The sequence below is a fragment of the Sycon ciliatum genome, chromosome 9, assembly GCF_964019385.1.
Source record: "Sycon ciliatum chromosome 9, ocSycCili1.1, whole genome shotgun sequence".
Classification (NCBI taxonomy): Eukaryota; Metazoa; Porifera; class Calcarea; order Leucosolenida; family Sycettidae; genus Sycon; species Sycon ciliatum.
In genome coordinates, this window is record NC_088651.1 from 2363101 (window position 1) to 2387289 (window position 24189).

Sequence of the window (24189 nt, forward strand, 5' to 3'; positions counted from 1 at the left end):
GTCTCATCGCAGACTGACATGGATATGGAGCACTTGACGCGGCTGGAGGAGACAAACAACTGTTTGGTCCTGGAAAGCAAACGGATGCCACACGCTCCAGGACAAGGTGACACCTTGTCAATCGAGTCGTTTGAGAAAGACAACGCGAAGGTGCTCTTCTACACTGGTTTGCAGTCTTTTGGGACCATGATGGGCATATTTGAACACGTGAGGAAGAGAGTTCCACAGCACCACCGCCACACGCTCTCTCTCTTCCAGCAGTTCTTGATTGTTCTCATGAAGCTTCGGCTGAATTGTCGGGACCAAGACTTGGCGTACAGATTCGGCATTCACCAGTCGACCGTGTGCCGGATTTTCCAGCGCTGGATCCGGGTGATGCATGTGATGCTGGGACCACTTGTCAAATGGCCGGAAAGAGACGAACTACGCAAAACTCTGCCACTTGAATTTCGTAAGCATTTCCCGGGCTGTGCTGTCATTATTGACTGCTTTGAAGTTTTTTGTGAACGACCTTCTGATCTGATGGCAAGAGCTCAAACGTACTCTCACTATAAAAGCCATAACACTGCAAAGTTTTTGATTGGCGTAGCGCCACAAGGTGTCATTACATTTATTTCGCATGCATGGGGCGGGAGAGCCTCAGACAAGTTCATCACAGAGCACTGCGGTCTGCTTAGTCACCTAAATCCGGGTGACCAGGTGCTGGCTGACCGTGGTTTCACTGTTGAAGACAGCGTTGGCATGTTCTGCGCAGAGTTGGTGATGCCCCCATTTACGAAGGGGAAGAAGCAACTCTCCAGGCTGAAATTGGACAGTGCTCGACAAGTGTCACGCGTCCGTATCCATGTGGAGCGAGTGATTGGAATGCTTCGCCAGAAATACACGATCCTCTCTGGCACTTTGCCCATTGCTTTCCTCATGCATGACGATAAAGCTACATCATGTGCATTCATTGACAAGGTTGTCACCGTCTGCTGTGCTCTGTGCAACTGTTGTGAGTCCGTCGTACCTTTCGAGTAAATTACATCATGCCGCTTTGTCAGCTGTAATGATTGCTATATTATTAACCCCTTGTGCTTTTTGGACTGTCTGGATATACCGGCAATTATATTTCTGTTTTACCTATTCTGCAGTTGCATGCGCATGTGTTCACCTCATTGACCTCGCTTGTTTCTAGTTTCTTTTGTCTGGCTAGCCAAGCTTGCTTGGTCATGGCAACACCAACAGACTTACAATAATAGTAATAATAATGGCTTCTATCATCACTCACGACATGCCTGCGTTTCTTGTTGCATCAATATAATGACTCGTGGTCCAAATAGGGACAACACAATATAATATGAATAGCCCTGAAACCCAACTTAGGGTGCTGGGTAGTGTGCGATGTACCATCAGATGTAGTATGCCCAGCACCAAAGAACAACTCAACTTATGCCAACATCACCCGGAAGAGACGTAAAGAGCGAAGTGTTTGATGTGTAATGATGGAGTTCCTCTGCTCACATGCATAAGCAGTGAGTGGTCTTCACGCATGTCCTGGGACCCACAAATACGAATCAGCATTATGGTCCTTCAGAGATACATGCAAGCAAAGAAATACAAGAAAGGTAACGGAAATCGTTGTGAAAGCCCAGCCACCGATTGTATGCACACACGTGGCAAGTGCAACAGCAAGTACCGTGGAAGGCACAGCAGAACAAGTTGAAAATGCAACTCTAGAAATACCAGAATAGCAGGCTCCATGAATATAATCACTTCTCAAATGCTTGAGACTTGGATTTACAAATGCTACGACAAAAATGACTATGTACATGGAAAGTTGGTTGCACCCCATACTAGAGGTCGAGCTTTCCTGCCGCCTTGACTGGACATTTGACTGACTCACGACTGCCATTTAGAAACTTGACAAACTCACGACTTCCATCCAGACACTTGACTGACTCACAACTGCCATCTAGAGCAGAGAAGAAGTCCCTCGAGCCCTCCTTCCGGCAAACCTGCAAGAAAGCACCACTCCCTGCTCAATACACAGTGTTTCGGGGAATTCACCCCTCATGCAGTTGAGCTTGAGTAGGCTGACGAACATTGTGCTTAGCGACCAACATTCCTATAAACTTGTCGCCGAAGTCGCTACCACTGTAATTGTACATGCATATCATTATTTAGTGGCAGATTTAATCTTGCGACACTCCGGGCAGGTCCAGTTCTTGCGCTTTGGCTTACTCTTCAGCTGCAAACAAGCCATGTGGAACAAACGAATACTGCAATCGTTGTTGGAACATCGCAGTACCTCGCCAGCCTTCACAGACTTGCAGTAGCAAAACTCCGGAGGGCGTTCTTGATCCGCAGTAGATGTTGTACTGGCAGCACCAAGTGGTTCCGAGGCTGATGTAGCCGCTGAAGACGCATCGGCAGGAAGAGTGGAGAACGTCTTAGTGAACCATTTCCCAACAAGCTCTGGGAGAACAGCACACTGGAAGAATTTCTTGGCACCTGCTACCGCTTCACGGATGAAATCTGTGTCTGCACAGATACGCTCCACAAACAGCTGACCTTCATTCCACACAACAAAGTCACAGTACTGCACCTTACACACCAGCATCTGTAGCTGTACTTGGTAGTAGTACATGTGGTCTTGCTTAAGATGGAGTGCTCCGCCGGACTTTACTAGACAGAACTTCCCTGAATCGGCAGCATCATGCAGGCTACTGTCTCGGCACCCGTACGGGCACTTCACTTCCACCACGCCGTTGCCACAGCAGGAGCACTGCACAAGGGAGTCGGGAGTAGCGCCAAGATATGGATAGTCCGGATGAATTACAAAGCCACTGGGCAGTACTTCAACCTTCTGATGTGTTGCACTGGCATGTTCACTATAGTTGTCAATTGCCTTCTGCTCGTGATCACATCCCCATTGTGTGGCTTTGCTACGAAACTTGTGTGCCTCAGGGTAACACACAGAGCGGACTAAGGACGCAGAGGGCTGGCTAATATCCGTGCGAACAGCAGACTTCAACTTTGAAGCTGTGATCCGGCCGGCGCGAAATTCAAACCAGGCCTTGGAATCTGCCTGGTTCCGCGTAGCCTGTTCCACAGCGCGTGCTTCCTCCTCTGAAACACAGACCGCTGGAAATACTGCCTCGCAACGAACGAGCAGGTCCCCAAAACTAGCATCCAGCATGTCTGGTTCGTACAATAAATCCAAAATGGGTGGATATCCCTCGGGCTTGGAAGGTACGTACCTATCGCAGAACCCGGGAACAAGGGAGAGTAATGACGGTTTACCGGCTTGACATAAATTTCCATATAGTTCACCCAGCTCAGCACTGGAGGGTTGCTTAATATCAGCAGGGACCTTCTCCTCCGACCTACGGCGCTTGCTCCCATGCTGTTTAGTGTCGGGTGCAGTGAAGTTTATGTCACGAATCCTGGCATACTCCACCTCCTTCATTGAAGGAGTTGACCATTGGCACGGCAATGAAGTGCTTCCTGTGTTCTGAATCAGCTGCGTTCTAGAATACAGGCTGAACAACAGTGCAGCAACGTGAGAACAAGACTCACCAAGACCAGCCATGCAGGTGCAGTGTGCACAAATCACGCTACCGTCGTTTTGCGCAGCAATCCAGGGTTGCAGATGGGTGCCGGAAACTGACTGGGAATGGCGGACTTTGGCGATGACAAACTTGCTGTCACATGTGTCAGATTCAGACGCTGGAAACGCACGAACATCGCCGACCCAGCCACTGACAAGGTATTTGTAGCCTTCCAAGCTCTTGTAGGCCTTGAGCTGCTCCTTGGTGTAGGGGCTGGGCGCGTTGACCAAGAAATTGTAAATATCGGGATAGTCCACAAGTGGAAATTTATCTTCCCCTAAAAAAATACTTCTGGGCAGGTAAGGATCACTCGAGTCTGGTGCAACGCGCTCGAGCTTTTCACGGTACCGGCATTTGCTGGAGTCATCTAACTCGTCATACACTTTTGAAAACTTGGGAGAAGTCATGGCCACTGATTCAGCGTTCGTACAATAGTCCTTTGTAAAGAACAGAAGAGGAACGTAACAGCGATACAGGAAATTTCCTTCGTGAAATTATTCCAGGCACATGTACTTCTTTTGAACTTTTCATCTCTTTTGCCACCCCTGCGGAGCGCGGCCGCTTTGGCCGCCTACACGCCGCCTGCACGTGATCCTTTCGCATAACCTCTATTATAATAATAATAAGAAGAAGAAGAACGTCCGTGATCGGCAGAGTCAGCGCCAGTCCCAGGAAACGTCAGGACAGACATCCCGTCGACTCTAGAACGCCCGTGATCGGCAGAGTCAGCGCCGGTCCCGTAACTATGCAGAAGACGTTACTTCAGTATCTCATTGAAACGTTTTTGCAATACAATAGATATCCTTAGCTAAAAAAACGCTAACGTAAACGCAAACCTTTCCGTACTTCGGATCGTTCAAGCTGACTTTTCCCTTAGCACAAAGTACGTTATAGTTGAGACGAAGTAGTCGTGACAACCAGTGCGATATGAATTTTCGTGGAAACAGATGCGGGAAATTCAAAATTTTGAACCAGGGATTAGTTTGCTGTCGTTCCGAAAGAATACCTTGGCGAGGTCCTTTACTCTGGAATAGCAAAAGCACGGCGAACATGAGTTTTCGCTGTTCCCAGGTCCTTGGAAACCCTTTCCTAAACGCAGCACCGAAGACTGTAAGGGTTCTCCAGCTCCAGCACGTCTGGGAGAGGCCGATGAATTTCTTCCTCAGGAGTGCCGTGGAACTGGTCCTTTGTTTCCCAGATGGGATAGAGGGAGAAAGGCACGAAGCAGAGGACGCAGAAATTGTCAACTGAAAGGCAAAACTCGCCAAAAAGCTAAATGTCACAAGAGGAAGCAATCTCGACTCTCGATCTCATCTCGATCTGCACGACGTGCTTTTTATCTCCCGCCAGTTACAAAACAATGCGAGTTTTTGCATTTTTTGCAGAATTTCCATAACGAACGTCGGCCCGTTATTTTGAGCTCTGTAACGTTTTTCCGTTATCCGATAACGTCTTTTGTCACGGCTGGGAGTGAGTACCGTAAAAGTTAGCGTTATCGTACTTTTGCTGTCTAATGATGTAGCTAATCAAAGGAAAAAGCATTTCCATCAGTTACGATAAGCTAGGCAACAAAGCATAGCGCAGGGCCCTGAGCTTCCAAGCTCTCTCGTTTGGTGTTTGTTTGTTTGTTTGTTTGTTTGTTTGTTTGTTTGTGTCACACTTGGCGCTATCCCGTATCTGTCCTGTACCGTACCGTACCAGCACAGACAGCTGGCCACAATATTATTTGTTTTTTTGTGCCATCAGCATGCCCGGCGCTATCCCATACCTGTCCCGTACCATCAAGAGTACGGTACCATCAAGAGAATGAGTATAATATACGAAGTGTATGGGGGAATGCATTCAGGCCGATAGTGCAGTAGCATCTTGTGTGGATTTGTGTGCGAGGCCGAGATCCCACTGGCAGGCTGGCTGGGCCGCCTGTCGACCTGCCCGGGATTCGCATGTAGGCCGATAGCATTATAATTATAACGTATATAGATGTATAGCAGGGATTCGTATTATGTAAACTGCTGTATAGGGAGATTTTCTGGAAAGAAATACGAAGTAGGGAGACGAGGAAATGCTATTAGAATGGACTTTAGTTGCCGAATAAAAGACAGGATGCGTCAGCAAATTCATACTTTGTAAGAGAGATCCCGTCATCTCCAAAATAATCCTGAACGGGCGAGTCAGCGCCGGTCACAGGAAACGTCGGAAGAGAGATCCCGTCGACTCCAGAACATCCGTGATCGGCAGAGTCAGCGCCGGTCACTAGGGGTGTGCGGATAATGCTCGAAAAGGTGGCAGATTCTGCTCGAAAAGCAGTGAAATTGCCAGAACCATACAAACGTTATGGCGGGCAATTCCTCGAATTCTGCTCCATTTCTTTATCCACATACCAAACATGCATGAAACTTACACGAAAAAGTACCGAATTCTGCCAATTTTGCTGCCGGAATTATCCGCATATGCCTACCGGTCACAGGAAACGTCAGGACAGATATAACTTCGACTCCAGAACGCTAGCCAGGGCCATCACAGCTTTGACACGTTACATGCATGATAAGCAAGCAAAAAAGCATAGCGTAGGGCCCTGAGCTTCCAAGCTCTCTCGTTTAGAAATGCAGAATGTGACTCTTCAGTACCCGAATCAAGAACGTCCCAAGTTCTTGTTCACCAGAAGGCAAAAAGTCCATAATGACATGCAACACGGATTTCGCCATCCCAGATCTGATCAGTGAAGTTGCGCACTCTGGGGGATTATGGACTCTTGATACCACTGTGAACCGCTCAATATTCGCATCACTAAATTTTCGCGATTTCTTGGAACCAGCAAGTTTGCGATGGCAAACGTGCGCGACGCACCGGGGCCACCTACATACCACCCACTGCACTGTAGAAAGCTTGATGTCACGCTGGTTAATATTCGCGTTACGCTCTTCTCGCGAAAATAGCGAACATTAATCCGTCGCGAATAATAGGCAGTTTACAGTATGGACCAATGCAGGCTGAAATCTATTGTAAGTGCGCACCCGGAATTAAGAATTACAGAATGTGACTGTTCGGTACCCGAATCAAGAACGTCCCAAGTGTTAGTTACATAAATGACACACAGTTCAAGAAAGGAACATATATACGGCCGCTAGGTTGAAATTTAGAATGGTCGGCCTAGCGGCTACTGACAAACGGGACTGCGTGCTGAAGTGAAGTATGAGCAGACAGCATGTGTATGGTTTTACGTCAACTAAACTGCCTCGATAGCACCTACAGGCATTGATTTCACTAAAACCTTTCCACAGAAACTATGAGTATGATATCCATTGTAAAAAATAGTAGTAATAAAGTTCTTGAATAGTTTGCAGGCAACCTGCTTACACTCAAGAGAGTCACCACTGCATTTCACACACACACTGCGTGAAATGCAGAGCTCTCTTGAGTGTAGGCAGGTTGCCTGCAAACTATTCAAGTGCAATGAAGCTGCGTGAAGCGTCCTTCAAGATTTTGACATAACAAAGTCGATTCCAATAAGAATGAGGACCAGAGCGAAGTACTGTATATTACTGTTCTATTCGGCTTCGCTGAGAAATGCCGACGGCTGATCCCTCACAGCGTCAGCAATCTTCTTCTTCTTCAAGAGGTGCTCACGATTCCTGTGTGCGCGATGGCAGCGCCTGGCTTTGACGTTGCGGTCGTTGTGGTCCTTTTGACCGGGTGTGTTCAGCAGATGGTCAATGGAATCGTAGGGTTTGGTCATGCTCAGCGGATAATCAATGGGATCGTTGTGATTGGACATGATGAGTGGATGGTCAATGGGATTGTTATGGTTGGTGATGCTCAGTACATGGTCAACGGGGCTGTCGGCAAACGCCGACGGCGTGCTTGCCTCGTCGTCACGGCGAACGCGGTCTCATTCGGCGTCGTCGAGCGGGACTACGTTGGCCTTGGCCCAGCGGATCATGATGCGCACAATGTACTCGACCTGCTGGTTGTTGGTCTGGCGCAGCATGCGAATCACTTCCTTCAGAGTGTCCCTGCAGCAGCAACATCAACAGCGACAGCAACAGCAGCAGCAACAGCGACAGCAGCAGCAGCAGCAACAGCGACAGCAGCAGCAACAGCAAAAGCAGCAACAGCAGCAGCGACAACAGCGGCAGCAGCAGCAGCAGCAGCGACAGTGACAGCAGCAGCAGCAGTGACAGCAGCAGCAGCAGCGACAGCAGCAGCAACAGCAACAGCAGCAGCAACAGCGACAGCAGCAGCAGCAGCAACAGCGACAGCGACAGCAGCAGCGACAGCAGCAGCGACAGCAGCAGCGACAGCAGCAGCAGCCACAACAGCAGCAGCAACAGCAGCAGCGAATACACATGGCGGATATGATCCATTTAGAAGCCAAAGCATTTTTTTAAAGATTCCAATGGTCCGAAATATCAGATTCGGGCACTTTCATTTGAAGTAAGATAATGAAGCAGATTTTCGCTGGGTTTGTCGGAACAACCTGTTAACATCTGAGCATTTCTGGAAAACCGGGACAAGCGGCAGCCCTGCATCACAGCAGCCTGGATAACACCACCACTCAGCCACCCACCCAAAGTGTACAGCATCTCCCACATGCAGTGCTGTTCCGACCGAATTCCAAGTCGTCATTTCCACAGTGCAGTACTACTTGCAATCGCGATATCCGACGTTCGTACAAACGTGCCGAGGCGCCACACGGGTTGTTCGTAGGGACTCGGCAAACATGCCGGCACTAAATCGAGCATTTTAGGGTGCAAAAATCACACGAGCATAATTGGTGATTTCGCGGGCATGATCGGCTGGTTACTGACATTTGTCGAGTGGATAGTGCGGATGAGGAGGAGGCTGAAAGTGAAAGGGATGAGGAAAGCAAGAAGGTGGTTTCTCTGCTGGACAAGCTGAAACCAGCAAAGCTATCTGAACTTGCCAGAAAACAGAAAAAGAATAATTTTTTGTTTCTTTTATGTTTGAGAATGCATCTTTTCGTGTTGGATGCGAAGGAAGACCTGGATGTCAAGCGAAAATTTGTGAGAATGTCTGGGAATTATCGGCATGGTTTCAGGCATTATCGGCTTGTTTGAAAGAATTGCGAGAAAGCATGATGGGTGATTTTTCGAGCGTATTTGCCCGGTGCCTAGTTGTCCGTCACACGTTTGTACCGTATCCAATGGCAATAAACAGTGCTGCTCAATGAAATCCAGTCGTGTCACTTAAGTTGCCGCCTTGCACCATTTCACAGCCCAGTGTTTGCAGGTCTAGAGCTGCGCAGCGCCCGGCGCGTACTTGAGTGACACCGTGACTGGATTTCATTGAGCAGTACATTACATGTTCACAAGCAGGGGAAAACAAGGGTGGGATTGGATCACTGAGCTGCTGTCTCAATGCTCACGGCACTAACCTTGACTCTCGCTGAGCAATGATCATCTGGAATACGCCGATGCATGCACCTCTCTTGCCCTCCCAGTACTCGGACGTGCCGTCAATGCGATCCAGGACGTCAAATGCCTTCGCCGAGTAGTAGAACTGGCCGGTCTGAGCATGTATACACGCATGAACACACACACGCACGCACATGCACAGACAGACAGACACACACACACACACACATATGCACACGCACATGCACAGGCAGACACACAGACAGACACACAGACAGACACACACACACATGGACACGGACACAGACAGACAAGGAAATGCCAGTCTATCTCCAGTACATTGAATATAAGGATACATTGTGTACTAGTATTCTCAATTCTGATGCAAAAGAGCAAAAAGCCAAGAAGAAAAAAAGAACAACTTGATGATTTCTACTGAAAACTGTATACATTTTGTATGTGTGATTCATACAAGACACTGCGTATACAAAACACCATTGTACAATCATATACAGAAGTCTTGCTTGGTAGTTTAACATGTTTTTCGATTTTGACAGCATGTTACAAGGCGAGGACGCGTAGTGCTCCTGACTACAACCATAAACCGGTTGGCAGAGTCCCGGTCTTGCGACCATCTGAACCGTATTGGGAAAACCCAGGTTCGGACCCTCGTTACTGTAGGGGTTGGTAGGATGTAGAATTCTTTCTTTTTTCTGGTTTTCCCAATACGGTTCAAATGGTCGCAAGACCGGGACTCTGCCAACCGGGTTATGGTTGTAGTCAGGAGCACTACGCGTCCTCGCCTTGTAACATGCTGCCGAAATCGAAAAACATGTTAAACTACCAAGCAAGGCTTCTGTATATATACCATTGTACAATCATGTAGTTCCATAGTAGAGTCTACATGTACATCAGCCCACGAATATCAGGCAAACTGCAACAATGAGAGTATAAAGTTTGAGTACGAGATGGTGAAGAGAACATACATTTATCTGCTATCGCATCAACAAACGCTTTCCCACTCGTCATTTTTGGTTTGTTACTTCAATGTTCTTATGTTCGCTTATCAAACTCTTGTCTCCGCGCTGCTCATCTTTTCCTCGCCATGCGTCTATTGCTTGGATGTTCTGCCCACGGCATCATTCCATAGACGCCAGTTGCCACGGAACTCGTCCAACTTACAGTATTCCTGGGACCCACGAGGCTCAGGCAGTGAACGACTGAAAGCTTCGTCATGGCAGCCTTCATCGCAGAGAACGGACGGGGAGCGCTCCTTTGTGCCCGAAAGTCAGTACCCACCCGAAAGTTAGTACGGGTGTGGTCACTAAATTCGAAAGTAAATACGTACTTATTTACGGACTTTTACGGTATGCCGTTCAAGAGGGGCCTGCACCTTGCTGTGAGAATTAAGTTACTTGACGTTTTGCTCACAAGAAAGGTGTTTGTTGGTCATGAGTCTTGTATTAAGCCTGTTTCATATAGAAGCCTGTTGTGCATAGAGGCCTGATTTTCAAGATACACTGTTGGCACACAAGCCTGGTTTTAGTGTTGACATACATAGAAATACCTGTCTTGTATAGAAGCCTGTCTCATACACTCAAGTACTGTCGTGGACATGGAAATCCGGTCGCACGTCTAGCGGCCCCAGGGCGCTGGCCATGCAGCCATGGCATGCAATATTACGCGCTGGTGCTGGTCGCATCGTATCAACATGTGCGCTGCATGCAACGACTTGCGTTCTGTACGCGCTGAGGGCGCCGGCCCCGGTCAATCGACTGGATTTCCATGTCCGCGACAGTAGAAGCCTGCACAATTTCCCCAAAAAGCCATATAAGCCGCGGCTTTTATACACGACTTTAGGGCACGTTGCAGAGCCGGGTACAGGGGTTTGTTCCAGTACTTACCCGGTAACAGTCGGTGGCAATGAGTGTGAGCAGACTGAATGACTCCTGCGACGTGTCCATCTTCATGTACAGATCCCAGGCCATGCTGGGCTTCTGGTTCATGATATCTGTATGTGCGTGTGTGCATACAGGCGTACACACAAATGCATTCACATGGGCACGTACAGACACACAGACAGACAGACACACACACATACACACACACACACACACCCAAATGAACACACACATGTGCACACATACCCCCCCCCCCCCCACACACACACATGCCCGCTCACAAACAGAAGACAAACACAGGAAACACCGGTATGGAAAAATGTTCAAAGCGGACGCATATTTCCTTTCTGTCAAGTTCCTTTTCCTAAATGTACACTTTTTAAACAGAGTGGTTTCACATCCCCATTTCATGTGACTAAACTTGTGAAGAAAGACAAGTGATCATGTCATGTGGGCAGTGGAACAAACATGGCCGACGTCATGTGACCTATAGATGTGGAGGTTGAGTGGAGTTGTAACCAACATGGCTGCCCTAGATGGTCAGGTGATAGGTGTGTGAAACCAGTCTATTGAGCGCTGCAGAGGCCAAATGAAGACTATATGTACCAAGCAGGCAGAATGTGCAAAACACAACAGCTAGTGAGCTAGATATTCATGGAGATAACTTACGACATCTGGCCAGCCAGCTTGTGTAGACGTAGTCTGACTTGATCCTCTCGGCCTGAATGGCCATCAAGTACTAGCAGAGCGGAGATAACAAACACAGACAGACACACACACACACACACGGGGATAAACACAGAGACACACACACACACACACACACACGCACACACGGGGATAAACACAGAGACACACACACACACAGGGACAAACACAGGGGCATGTACATGTACAGGAGTAAGGGACACGAGGAACACGAGTACTGAAGTATGTAACACATACGTGTCTCCAGGAAACCCCGGTTGCCGGACTGGGATGTGTAACTGAAACAAAGAGATGTGATGCATACAGGTAGATGTGCATCTGGCGATGACACTGCATAGGGTTAGACACGAGGACTACTGTGCTCAGTGGATGTCGGTTGCTAACAGAAACTACCTTGTGTTATTTCTATAACTTAGAACCTTCCAAGTTGGAAGGCTGTTGGAGTACGCATCCAAGATGTGCTAGAGCTGTTAGCCAGTTAGTTGTAGAACGTCAGTACCGTCGGTCAGTGTCGTGCAATGTTATCGCATGAGCTGATTGTTTAGTAACTGGTGGTATTAAAATTAAAAAAAGTAAATTATCGTATCCGTTCCCGAAGGGAACTCACGACGGCCGCTAACACCCGATAAACCCTAGCGGCAGATGCAGCGCCTAACGGTGGGGGTGAGTGGGTAAGTCTCACAACCACTGGCACAAGTGCCGAAAACGACCCCATTAGCTGCATCCATGTACCCCTTGTGCCTGGCCACAAGTTCCCAGTTGACTGTGGGTAGCAGCAAGGCTGGAAAAACCGCTCCCAGGCAGGACTTGAACCAGGTACCTCTCGTATCTCAATCATGGTCTTTGACCAACCCACTGTGCCTGCCTTGTTATTAGTGGACAGTATAGCGTAACTTGTAGTTCCTTGGTCTTTTCTTTTTTGTATAAAAATGTTTGTGTGTTTTATTTCACTTCATCAGATGCCCAGGCATTTCTGCCTTTCCGTCTAACGATACGGTTAGACACTCAATGAAAGATGAAGAAAGTGTAGCTGATACAACCACACACGTTATACTGTGATGCTTGCATCTGGGGGCTCGTTCGAATTGTCTTCATCAACGGTTTGAACAAATTCCAAAAAGAGAAAAGAATTCGGGTGGACACACCCATTCCCATAGCGCTGCATATCACATCCGAACCAGTTCCGTTATTTTTACAACGTTTCGGCACTTGGCCATCGTCAGGTAATAACAATGAATTCATTGTTATTACCTGACGATGGCCAAGTGCCGAAACGTTGTAAAAATAACGGAACTGGTTCGGATGTGATATGCAGCGCTATGGGAATGGGTGTGTCCACCCGAATTCTTTTCGCAGATGAAGCTGCAGGAAGCCTCAGCCCTTCTTCCAAAAAGAGATTAGTTAAAGTATCCCAATAGAACTGTTCCTATCATTTTAGAGTTTTTTCAGTGGAATTGTCATGGCGATAATGACGTCTGCGATCCGATCGACCATCTCCACGTACTACGTGACGTAGCTATTCCAAACTCTTCAGAACTAATCCACCTCTCCCATCGGATGAGGTTGTGGAGTTTCGAGGAGTTTCAAGGAGGCTTTCGTTTTCTGAAGAGGCCAATAAGCCACCTCTTCAGAAAAACGAAACTCCTCGAAATGTCAAAGAGTGACAATTCGAACGCGCCTACTAGTCTTGTAAACGTGCATCTTCGGATGACACTGCACAGGATTGGACACGGGCTGATAGGATGGGCACTCTAGCTGACCCAGGGTCATACCATCCCAGGACCGGTGGAAGCGGTTTTTGATTGGTCCGGACATACCCTAGCCTTTCATGCGTTGTGTGTGATATGTCGGATACACATGCCCTCCTCGGCAGTTAACACACGTTGGTAATCAAATATATGGTCCGGCCATGGCCTGACCAACCAGACCGGTTCCGCCCTGCCTGCAATCCCACGGTAAATAGCTCTCAGTCTGTCCCTCAGCGGCTCGCTAAGTCAGCGGCTCGCTAAGTCAGCGGCTCGCTAAGTCAGCGGCTCGCTAAGTCAGCGGCTCGCTAAGTCAGCGGCTCGCTCCTTTTTCTTCCACTCCTTCAATGCTGACTCACCTCTTCTGCCTCCTTGTACTGGCCAAGCTGAGCCTTGGCTTGGCCAAAGTTGAAGTTGAACGAGTCGTCAGTGTAGATGTACGTCTGCATTGAATGCAACACACAACACAGCACACAACACCGGCACCAGTACCAACACAACACACAACGCACATTACCATCACACCACATCAACACCCAACACCCAACACAAAACGTATGACACCAACATTCACACTAGAAGAAGCAGCAGCAACCGCAGCAGCACATCCACAGATGGCCCATCACGGTGTTGTCCAAGCCTATTGCCCGCGCAGCCGCATCACATGACAATGTAGGACAGCTATGTTGGCTGCAACTCCACTCAATCCATGCGGCATTAGTGACTCACATGATTAATCAACCGGTTTGACTGCACTGCAATTTCGTCCACAATTCATGTACTCTTAGTCTCCACATCACTAAAATGACCTAAGAATCCCCAGGCGCGTGCCCCGTATGGTTTCCTGGGTGCCCGGAACCCCCCTTTTTTCCCTCAAAATGCAGGATTTTGCTTCATTGTTTGAAAAATTTCCGGGGGGGGGGGGGGGGAAGTCCCCCGGAACCCCCTTGAAGGGCACCGGCACACGCGCCTGGGGAATCCCCCCACCCCGAAGATCACCCAAAGAGAACCAAGAACACCCAAAAGGCACAAAGGAGGTTTAAACGTTTGTCGAAACTCAGAGTTCCTTCCTATATGCAATCATCAGTCGCCTGATCATGCCCCCCCCCCCCCCCCCGTCCCCAATTAGGAAACCAAGTTAAGCACCGTTGTCAGAAGCAAACGTCACACCCCATGGTCGCAAACAGGTACCACACACTCCCTCTCAAACACACATGACACACAACACACACCACACGGTCATTCACACACCTACGCGCCTACCTTGACGGAGGTGAGGTAGACGAGGACATCGGGGAACTGGTTCATCAAGAAGAAACAGGACGCCATGCACTGTCTTCCGGGAATAGTATCTGTAGTCAGATCAGACACAGGACATACGCCGATGGGATGTTGGCAAAAATGTAAACTGACGCTACTGCTCATTGAAATTCATTTTCATCAATTCGACTGCCTGGTCTGGCCGTATACAGAATGTAAGCACGCTGTAATCCGGGTCATGTTCTCTTATCAGTATGGTAACGGATGTGAAAGTGCAGGGAAGGTGAACATCAGGAAATCATGTACAGTCAGACCTCGCTTAACCGCACACATCCGTTTTCCACAAAAATATCCGGATAGGCGAGAGAACTGGATAATCAAACACACATAATGTATGTATACATGACGTATGCTGTAAATCGGTAACCGACGGTTTTCTTCCGGATGGGGAGACATCCGGATAAAAGAGGACCGGATAAGCGAGGTCTGACTGTATGTGAAATATAGTTCTACAGAACCATGACATACCACATTCGCTGGCAGAGCCGCCAACCAGTTGAAAGTATTGCTGGGCTGTGCGAGACAATTCTCTCTGTAGACACGCACACATTCATGCGCACATGCATACACAGAAATACACATGCACGCTCGAACACACACACGCACAAACACACACACACACACACCGAAGTACACACACACACACACACACACAAACACACACACACACACACACACACACACACACACACAAACACACACACACGCACACACACACACACGCACACAAGCACACACACACAAACACACACAAACACACACGCGCGTGCGCGCACACACACACACACACACACACACACACACACATGAGAAATTAGTCGCCTATTGCCAGGACAATGACAGCAACTCTAGAAACCATGACAGTGTGTGCTTAACTGCTCCGTCCAATCAGTTTGTAAGACTGGAGAATTGCCCACTAGTATGTAGATGAGACTACGGCACACAGTCACTTCAGGTGTGGTATTCAGTAAAAAATAAAAATAAAACAAATAAATAAAAAAGCTTTTCCGTGCTTGATCAGCACATCACTACTTCTCAATCTCTTACTGCTTTCGGAAACAAGAGCTTCGTGACTTTGATCCACCTGTAACTTACGGAGAATTGAGCTCTGAGGAATCGAGCTATAGTGACAACAGTGCGCATGTCTTGTGTACAACAGTGAATATATGTCTGATAAGTATATTCACTCATAGTCTGGAAGTGTGTTTGGTCTACTGAACCATATTAACTCTTGGGCACAGGACTCATTGGCATGCGAATAAAAATGTACCCAAGAGTTCCTAGAGGAAGGGCAATTTAAAGTAGATTCTCCAGTACACGTTCTAGATGACCTGCTGAGTCTTACAGATCCGATCTCTTGTCCCAACGCCGCATTGGCCACCCCTTTCAGTACATACTCCTGTGGACAGAAAGACAGACAGAAAACCAGGGAGAAGCTGGGGTTATCAGGAACCGGCACGTTGCTGAATGTTGAAGGAAACACAAACCTATAGGATAACTCGGCCTATAAGTCGTATGAAGGACGCAGACATTGTCGCCATGCCGATTGTTCAAGCCAACAGTTGAATGTCAATGTTCCAGCGTTCAGTCATCCTGAACCTAGGTTATCCAACAGTTCAACGGACAGCTCATACACAGTATATTTTTTTACAGTCTTACTGTTGTTGACATTGAAGTCTGGTGGAATGACCAGGGAAGGCATTAGCTGATGTTAGCCCTTGCTTTCTTTTCATTTTGCTGACCGTTACAGCTTTTAAATTCCTTTGTTTTTAGTGCGTGCTTTTGGCCGTGATGCCGAGGCCTCAGGTCGGCAGAGCTATCAATGCCCCACCATCACTGCTGCGTCTCGGTGAAGCGCCTGCTCAGTAGTTATCACGTTTGCCCTAGTCTCCATACCATTGTCTTTCATTATTCTTTTCGAGCTGGGTACGTGAACATAGTAAAAAAATCCCACTGTTCCTCAGCGCATACTTGCACTGTAGTTCACATACATTGCAAACAGGAGCAGCAATGCTCACGGCTGCAAGACCAGCGCCCCGGGCCCATGGTCGCTTGACTTCTCAACGGATTTCAATGCTCACAACAGTACTTCGAGTAAATGTGGACAGTGCGCATCGTGAACATTGTCTCTATGCAGCATTACGCACAAGACAATCTACCGTGTTTCCGCACATATAAGCGCATGTGCTTACGTCCGGACATAAGCCCCCCCCCCCATTATAAGCGCATGTGCTTATACGTGAACACTCTTGGTGAAGCAGCCGGGAGCTGAATATACCACTAAGCATTGTGACAACACCGTTGTTTAAGACACACACAAACCTTTATTGCACATATAAGCGCATGTGCTTCTACCCGGATGTTTTTACACAGCAAAAAACCTTTTGCAGCACATCTGCGCTTATAAACACATGCACTTTTATATGGGGAAGTACGGTGGTATAAAGATGAACATCATCACTGCGTCAGGATAATACCCTGATAACTGACACACAACTGTTCTAGCAAATGTGTTTACCATGCATAGCTCATGCATTTGTCCGTTTGAGTACCGCACCATCACAAAATTTCTGAAATTCTAGTATCTTCTTTGCACTAATGGACAACCCAACACAAAAACTCTTATATGGAACAAAAGTAAGAAAAGCAACAATTTGTTTATGCGATAATACTCATAAAAAGGACACACTTCAGGCTCATTACAAACATCTTGAAAGTTTTTGTCTTTGTTTTTGTCTCAGAGGAAACTGTTTACCTATTTGTTTATGCCATAATTATAGTTCATTTGTGTTGGTTTTTTCATTAGTACAACGAAAATTCCTGATGAGTATAGTGTGAGGGCAAGCCATTGTTTGTCTCATGTACAAGGCCCGGCATCAGTTCTTCAGAATTCACTTACCGACGGGGTACCAGCCTCCACATCTTTGATCAGATCATACGCTTGCTGGTAGTTGTCTGAACAGAACAGGTGCAAATACACATACACACACACACACACACACACACACATAAACACACACACACACACACACACAAACAAACACACACACAAACACACACACACACACACACCATCACCCCCCCCCCCCACACACACGCACACACACGCACACACACGCACACACACGCACGCACACACACACACACACACACACACACACACACACACACACACACACACACACACACACACACACACACACACACACACACACGCACGCACACACACAAGCACACACACACACACGCACGCACACACACACACACACACACACACACACACACACACACACACACACACACACACACACATACAAACACACACACACACGCACACACAAATGCACACACACAAACACACACACATACACACACACATACAAACACACGTGCACACAAAAGACAAAGGATTCCGGACCTGGCAGATATGCGTGGAAAATAGAAGAGTGAAGAATCAGGTCCAGTCATAGGAAATAATGCTTACCATTTTTCAGATGGTAAATCACCTGTTTGCAAACAGAAAAAAGCAAATCCACGTGTGCACGCACATGCACGAGTGCGCACGCACATACACATACACATACACACACACATAAACACAAACGCATTAATGTACAAACACATCTGATGTTTCCTGGTCGACATAGCCCATGACACGCTTCTCCAAAGAGAGAAAGAGAGAGAGATTCGTCGGAGAGCGAGAAAAAGCAGTGACACTTCCGATCACTCTGTCTGCCAAACAATGTATGGCAATGCGAGCATTAATTAGCATAGTCGTCGTCAACAGTAGATACAAACAGATGGACAGACAACACACACTTGCGACACACACACACACGTGTGGCCTGAGCATGGACATAAAACTTCAATGTAGCCTCCCAAAGAGTGCAGACCTCTCAAACCAGGCAAAGGATACGCCCATCACACTTTCAACACGCAGTTAGTCGACACGTACTGTTCTCAACTCAGTTACTCTTTGTAATGCTATCAGAACAGCCAATTTCCTATACAATGTTCAACTTGGCCACTGGAACTTGAAACGATGTGGGTTTCTCTCCCAGGCCACCCTCCCATTCCTGCCCGGTGGTCATGGACAATGTGTGGGCCGGTTCAAGGAGGACAGGTCGAAACTGACATCGTGAGTGGTATAAACCGTGCATGGAAATCGATCCAATCCGACATCAAGTACTCATCATTTTGAGGTTGCTCTAGTCTCATGCCATGTCCCTAGCTGCTGCTAGGATAATCCCCATGCATGTAGCCCGCATGGGGCACGGGGGCATGTGTACCCCCCCCCCAATTTCTACCTAAGTTCAGCATGCACATAATGACCATGAATGACATGCACCAGCCATCCAACTTGTATACATATGCGGTGGTGTGTACCCCCCCCCCCCCCCAAAAGGGGGACCAACTACACCTCTGATACCGTTCTACCTACCAAGTTGAGTCTTGCTTCCGGGATGATGTCAATCAGAGGTGGCAGTACCTGCAGAGCCCCCTCTCCACCGCGGAACACCACCTGCAAGTAAGGGATTACACACACACACAGATCCAGCAGCAACGACGGCAGCAGCAGTAGCGGTTACAAATACTAGTAAGTAGTTCTAGCGTGTTGTCTAGCAGCACATGCTGGAATATAGGGCATGTCACACACTGCACAGGCAAACGAACCATGTAGACATTGAACTCAGGGCCACCGGAACCGGTCCGGTTGGTCAGGTTATAACCGGACGAACATTTTAGCCACCAACAAAAGTTTCCTACTGTGGAGGTCATGTGTATCTGCCATTTCATACACAAACTGTATGAAAGGCACTGAAACTACCGGACCAATCAAAAACTGCTTCCGGCGGTCCTGGTTCAACTCCAGTTGTGGTCAAACACATCTCTCCCGGCACCACCATTGCCAACCCTGATATTACAAATGCACAGAGCAGATACAACAGGGAATCCCGTGCACTGTTGCCTGCGAGCAAGGTCATACCAGATTGTGTTTGACGAGGTCCTGGGCATACTTGAAGCTGGACGATGCCTGCTCGTCGAGTACACGCAGTTCAGCCTAGAACAGATATACAGAGTGAACAGGAAAATGGGAGAAACAAAAAGTAAAGTTTAGACTCGTAATACCTGTTGCAGTCGAGATGTACTGACAGGTCTATTGACAAAGCCATGCTCTAGACATACGCACACGTCACGCACACACACACACACACACACACACACACACACACACACACACACACACACACACACACACACAGTCACACACACGCGCATGCACACACACACACACACACACACACACACACACACACACACACACACACGCACACACACATACACACACACACACACACACGTCCCTCCCCCCCCTCCAAACACGCACAAGATTAGAACACCTACCTCTCCTGCCTTTCCGTTGTACAGTCTGCAGAACGTGCATGCCTTCAAGTTGATGGCCGTTGCACTGTACATGGCACAAGACAACACATTAATGCAAAGTCATTACACATCAGGCGCGTAGCACCGCCGTTGGTGGTGGTCCGGCCAGGGGGTCCAAGGGGATCTCCCCCGTAATGTTTTGGAAATTAGGGTGCAAAATCCTGCATTCTGGGCACTTTTGGCATTGTTTTACTATGGTGGTTAGGGGTGCGGGGATTATTCCCGGAATAATTTGGGAATACTATCGTTGAGAAAATTTTGGGAGTTTTAGGGGAATTCTATCGATCTTTGGCCAGATCCATTGACCTTCAGAAGAGTTTTTGGGGAATTCTGTCAATTATTTTGACCTGCCAGAGAACAAGCGCGCATCCATGGACGCACATACATGTACATGTAGCAACACCCGGACACGACACCGGTCCTTGCTTTACTTGGACAACGTTAGCAGGACTTGACTGGGCTTGCATGCATTCATGCAGACACCAGGAGCAGAGTGCGGGCTATACTAGTACACGGGGAATTCACAGTGCTGGCGACATGTACATGTATATAGATCCTGCATGCAGTGATCACGTGTCTGACCGTCCATTTTGCATACTAAAGAGCATGCGCAAGGCACGGTTCGTGCCGGGGTTCTTTTTTGGGGCTAGAGTTTTTTTCGATGTTTTGGGAGAATACTTTCGAAGTTTCGCGGGAAATGCCCGAAAGCATAATATCGGGTGCGTGCGAGCATATTCCGCGCACCCCAAAAGGTGGTCGTGGTCGGGCGAAGAAGTGGTCCGGCCAAAGCCGGACCGGCCGGAGCGGCTGCTACGCCCCTGCACATTAACATTATTATTACATCGTGGATGATGTGTTTGCTAGACCAGAGCACATTGCAGCCTGGGTAAGTACTTAACATACATGTGCAGTAGAGCTCTTCTTATCCGGGCTGGGTGGGACCGGGCGCTGCCGGTAACCATTTTGCATGGTTTTTACCTACTGCCATGGCTGGCTATCGCCCCTCCCCCCCCCCCTCCCTCCCCCCTCCCTCCATACTGGCCCCTATTCTCGGGCCACGGGAAGGTGAAAAAATAAGAAAATAAATCTGAGAACAGATAGACTCGTTGACAGAGGGCGTACAAGAAAGTTGTACGTCAATTCCGGAAGTTAAAAGTCTGTTCATGCTGGTGGTAGACGTAGACAGTGTACACATCGCATTGCCCACCCGTACTAGGCCTGTCAGAACCGGTCCGGTTGGTCGGGACATGGCTGGACCAGCTTTTTTTGGCCATCAAAGCATGTTTATTTTTTATTTTTCATTCTACCTCGAAGTATTTTTTGCCAAGATCACATGAGTTGACTGCTGATTACGTCATGTGTGCCCGCCATCTCCTACACAAACTGTATGAAAGCCTAGGGTATAGCCGCGCAAATCAACAACTGCTTCCGCCGGTCCTGTGTACAGTGTGATCTACCGCTATATTCACGACGCTGTGTGTATACATACTAGTTCGAGCAAGGGAAACAGAGGGAGAAAGGAGAGGCTCAAGATTGGGAAAGCCAAGAAGCAAGCATGACAAGCACAGATCTGTCCGCCGAGCATGCAACACACTAACCTGTCCGGATAGACACTGAGGTATTGGCTCAAGACTTGCTGCAGTCATGAAAGACATTTGAACATAGACACACATAGCCAGAAAGGCACATAAACACATGGACATTTGAGCACAGACATGCATAGACGCATAACAATTTGAACAAAGACACACATAACGGCAATTATGTATGGTCACTGCTGGAAACTAGTCACCCATATACATAATAGCGATACCCTCCTTGGAGCCTAACCACCACAGGTAGTCTTGAAAATTTCCTTTTTGCTACCTCACAGGGATGTGGAATCCAACTGGCTTGGTAAAGGTGAGCAAATCCTGTGGAGAGCTCTGTGTGAGCTACTCGCAATTATGTTGGCGGTCACCTTAGAGCTCAAAACACCCAAATCCATATTGAGGTAGTCCTGGGATTTTCCCTGTCGCCAGCTCACAGAGCCTCCCACCCCTCTCGAATCCCGGGATGTGGATTTCAACTGGTTTGGTCAAGGAGTAACACTCCTGTTCAGAACCGAGTTTACTGTAAAACCGGGAATTTTCGGTGGTGTAATATTTTCGGTATTTCCCAAAAATCAACAGTTTGGCAACGCAAATATTTCGGTAAACCAGAACCAAAACTGCATTTGCACGCTATGTGGCATGGCATTGTTGAATTTTAGGTGACGTTTTATTTCGGGTAAAATTACCTGTACCGAAGTCACCAAAAATAACTCTCCCGGAATTTTCCCGTTTTAGAGTTTATTACTCACCGCCGCGACGTCATAGTAGTCCAGTTTGTAGTAGCAGAGAGCAACGTACACATGCAATGCCCAGTAGTCTCGACTGTAGGAACACACAGCATATTATACACACACATGAACGCATGTATGCACACGCACACACACACACACACACACACACACACACACACACACACACACACACGCGCGCACACACCCACACGTGCACACACACACACACACACACACACGCAAACACACACAGACACACAGACACACATGCATAAACACACCGGTATACGCACAAACCTATAGATCATAATTATAATGTGACCCTGCAATTAGAGAATATACTTTATAAGAACCGGTTTACGCCCAATACAGAATGGCCCCTAAACACAGATTTCATTGCACTAGGAAATGTACAGCAGATTTGGTCTGGGCGCAATTGCTTGTACAACATTGTCATCTGCCGTTCTTACGCTTTCTGTAGCAGGAGCTTCTTGTAGATATCAATGGCTTCCTGGTGATGTCCACGCAGGTAGTGAATGGCCGCCAGGCTTAGCTGTGCAGTGCGACATAATTACACAATTCAAACACCATCACAATATGCAGACTAGGCTTAGCTGTGCAGTGCGACACGATCAACGAATGCGAATAGGCCCATTGCGTAATGACGTAATTTGTACCATGAACACCCCACACAGCCACCTGGGCATAGTCGTCTGGGGTGTTGAACAGTGCATTGCTGATCCCAGCGTACTCACATGCATTACTCGTACCTTCCATATTTGGCAATGTACGATGGGCATAATAAGATCACAATGCACACGGTGGCTTGGCTGTGCAGTACAGCATGATTACACAAGGCAACTGTATTTATTACAGCATGCAAACAGCATGACAATACGCACGCCAGGCTAAGCTGTGTAGTGTAGCATGATAACACAATATCACACACTTACACACGGCACAGAGCACCACGCCTCATTCATTGCAACTAATAGTTTCATGCCCACAAGCAATCATCAGATAACTAAATACCGAGCTGGAGGACTCTCGTTTGTAACTCAATAGAACATGGTTAATTACACAGTACAAACACCATCACAGTATGCACGCTGAAACAGGCTGTGTACTGTGTACAATCCAGTCAGCTGCTGACCAATCCCTCTCATTCTCCCTGCAGTCTATTACTGTGTTATCCTCAGGGGCGTAGGCAGGGGGTGCTTTGGGTGCCAAAGCACCCCCCTCAAAAATTTCGATCTTGTTTCACAGCTGGTTCGAGAGAGAGAGAGAGAGAGAGACCATAGTATAGTATACGCAGACCGCTGATCACATACGTGCCACTGCCACTCTGCACATCGCACACTGTAGCAATCTCTGTTCAGACCAGGAAGTAGTAGGTACTACTCCCTGGTTCAGACCTGCAAGTACAATGTATCTGAAACCAATCCACATGCAGTTGACTATTAATTTTTGTCTCATGATTGGCCATTTTGCAATGAAATTTCTAGTCAAGGGAACTCCGCTTCGTGCCTGCTGTTGTGCAGTGTCACATCAGGCCTCGGGAGGCTCAGCGCATGATTTGCATCGCACTCCACATGTTTTGTTAGAAGCAAGGAATCATACAAAACACGCCATTGGTAGAAGCAAGGAAGTAGCAACGCGGTCCATGGCCGGAAAGCACGCGTCAGACATAGCAGTTTACTCTCGCTATGTTTTTGTATAATGTAGTTCCGGCTGTTAATTGGTCTTGATGGAGGTTGTGGAAAGGCACAGTTTCTTTCA

General features: G+C 47.8%; 2 protein-coding genes across 2 annotated transcripts in view; one reads left to right on the forward strand and one right to left on the reverse strand.

The window, feature by feature from the left end:
• Nucleotides 1–1020, forward strand: part of LOC135825080 (uncharacterized) — a 1458-nt gene extending 438 nt beyond the window's left edge. The window contains exon 1 of the mRNA XM_065337818.1: nt 1–1020. This exon is cut by the window's left edge and continues 438 nt beyond it. Within this exon, the coding sequence (XP_065193890.1) occupies nt 1–1020 (1020 nt within the window).
• Nucleotides 1021–6479: 5459 nt separating this feature from the next.
• LOC135825006 (intraflagellar transport protein 56-like) overlaps nt 6480–24189 on the reverse strand; it is a 37229-nt gene continuing 19519 nt past the window's right edge. The window contains exons 7-22 of the mRNA XM_065337740.1: nt 22881–22963; nt 22429–22501; nt 21686–21723; nt 20049–20112; nt 19630–19704; nt 19084–19164; nt 18127–18148; nt 17542–17597; nt 15988–16041; nt 15111–15174; nt 14586–14674; nt 13682–13765; nt 11539–11608; nt 10873–10979; nt 8989–9122; nt 6480–7606 (exon numbers count right to left, since the gene is read on the reverse strand). Coding sequence (XP_065193812.1) covers nt 7483–7606; nt 8989–9122; nt 10873–10979; nt 11539–11608; nt 13682–13765; nt 14586–14674; nt 15111–15174; nt 15988–16041; nt 17542–17597; nt 18127–18148; nt 19084–19164; nt 19630–19704; nt 20049–20112; nt 21686–21723; nt 22429–22501; nt 22881–22963 — 1218 coding nt within the window. The 3' untranslated portion in view covers nt 6480–7482. The remainder of the gene's footprint in view (nt 7607–8988; nt 9123–10872; nt 10980–11538; nt 11609–13681; nt 13766–14585; nt 14675–15110; nt 15175–15987; nt 16042–17541; nt 17598–18126; nt 18149–19083; nt 19165–19629; nt 19705–20048; nt 20113–21685; nt 21724–22428; nt 22502–22880; nt 22964–24189) is intronic.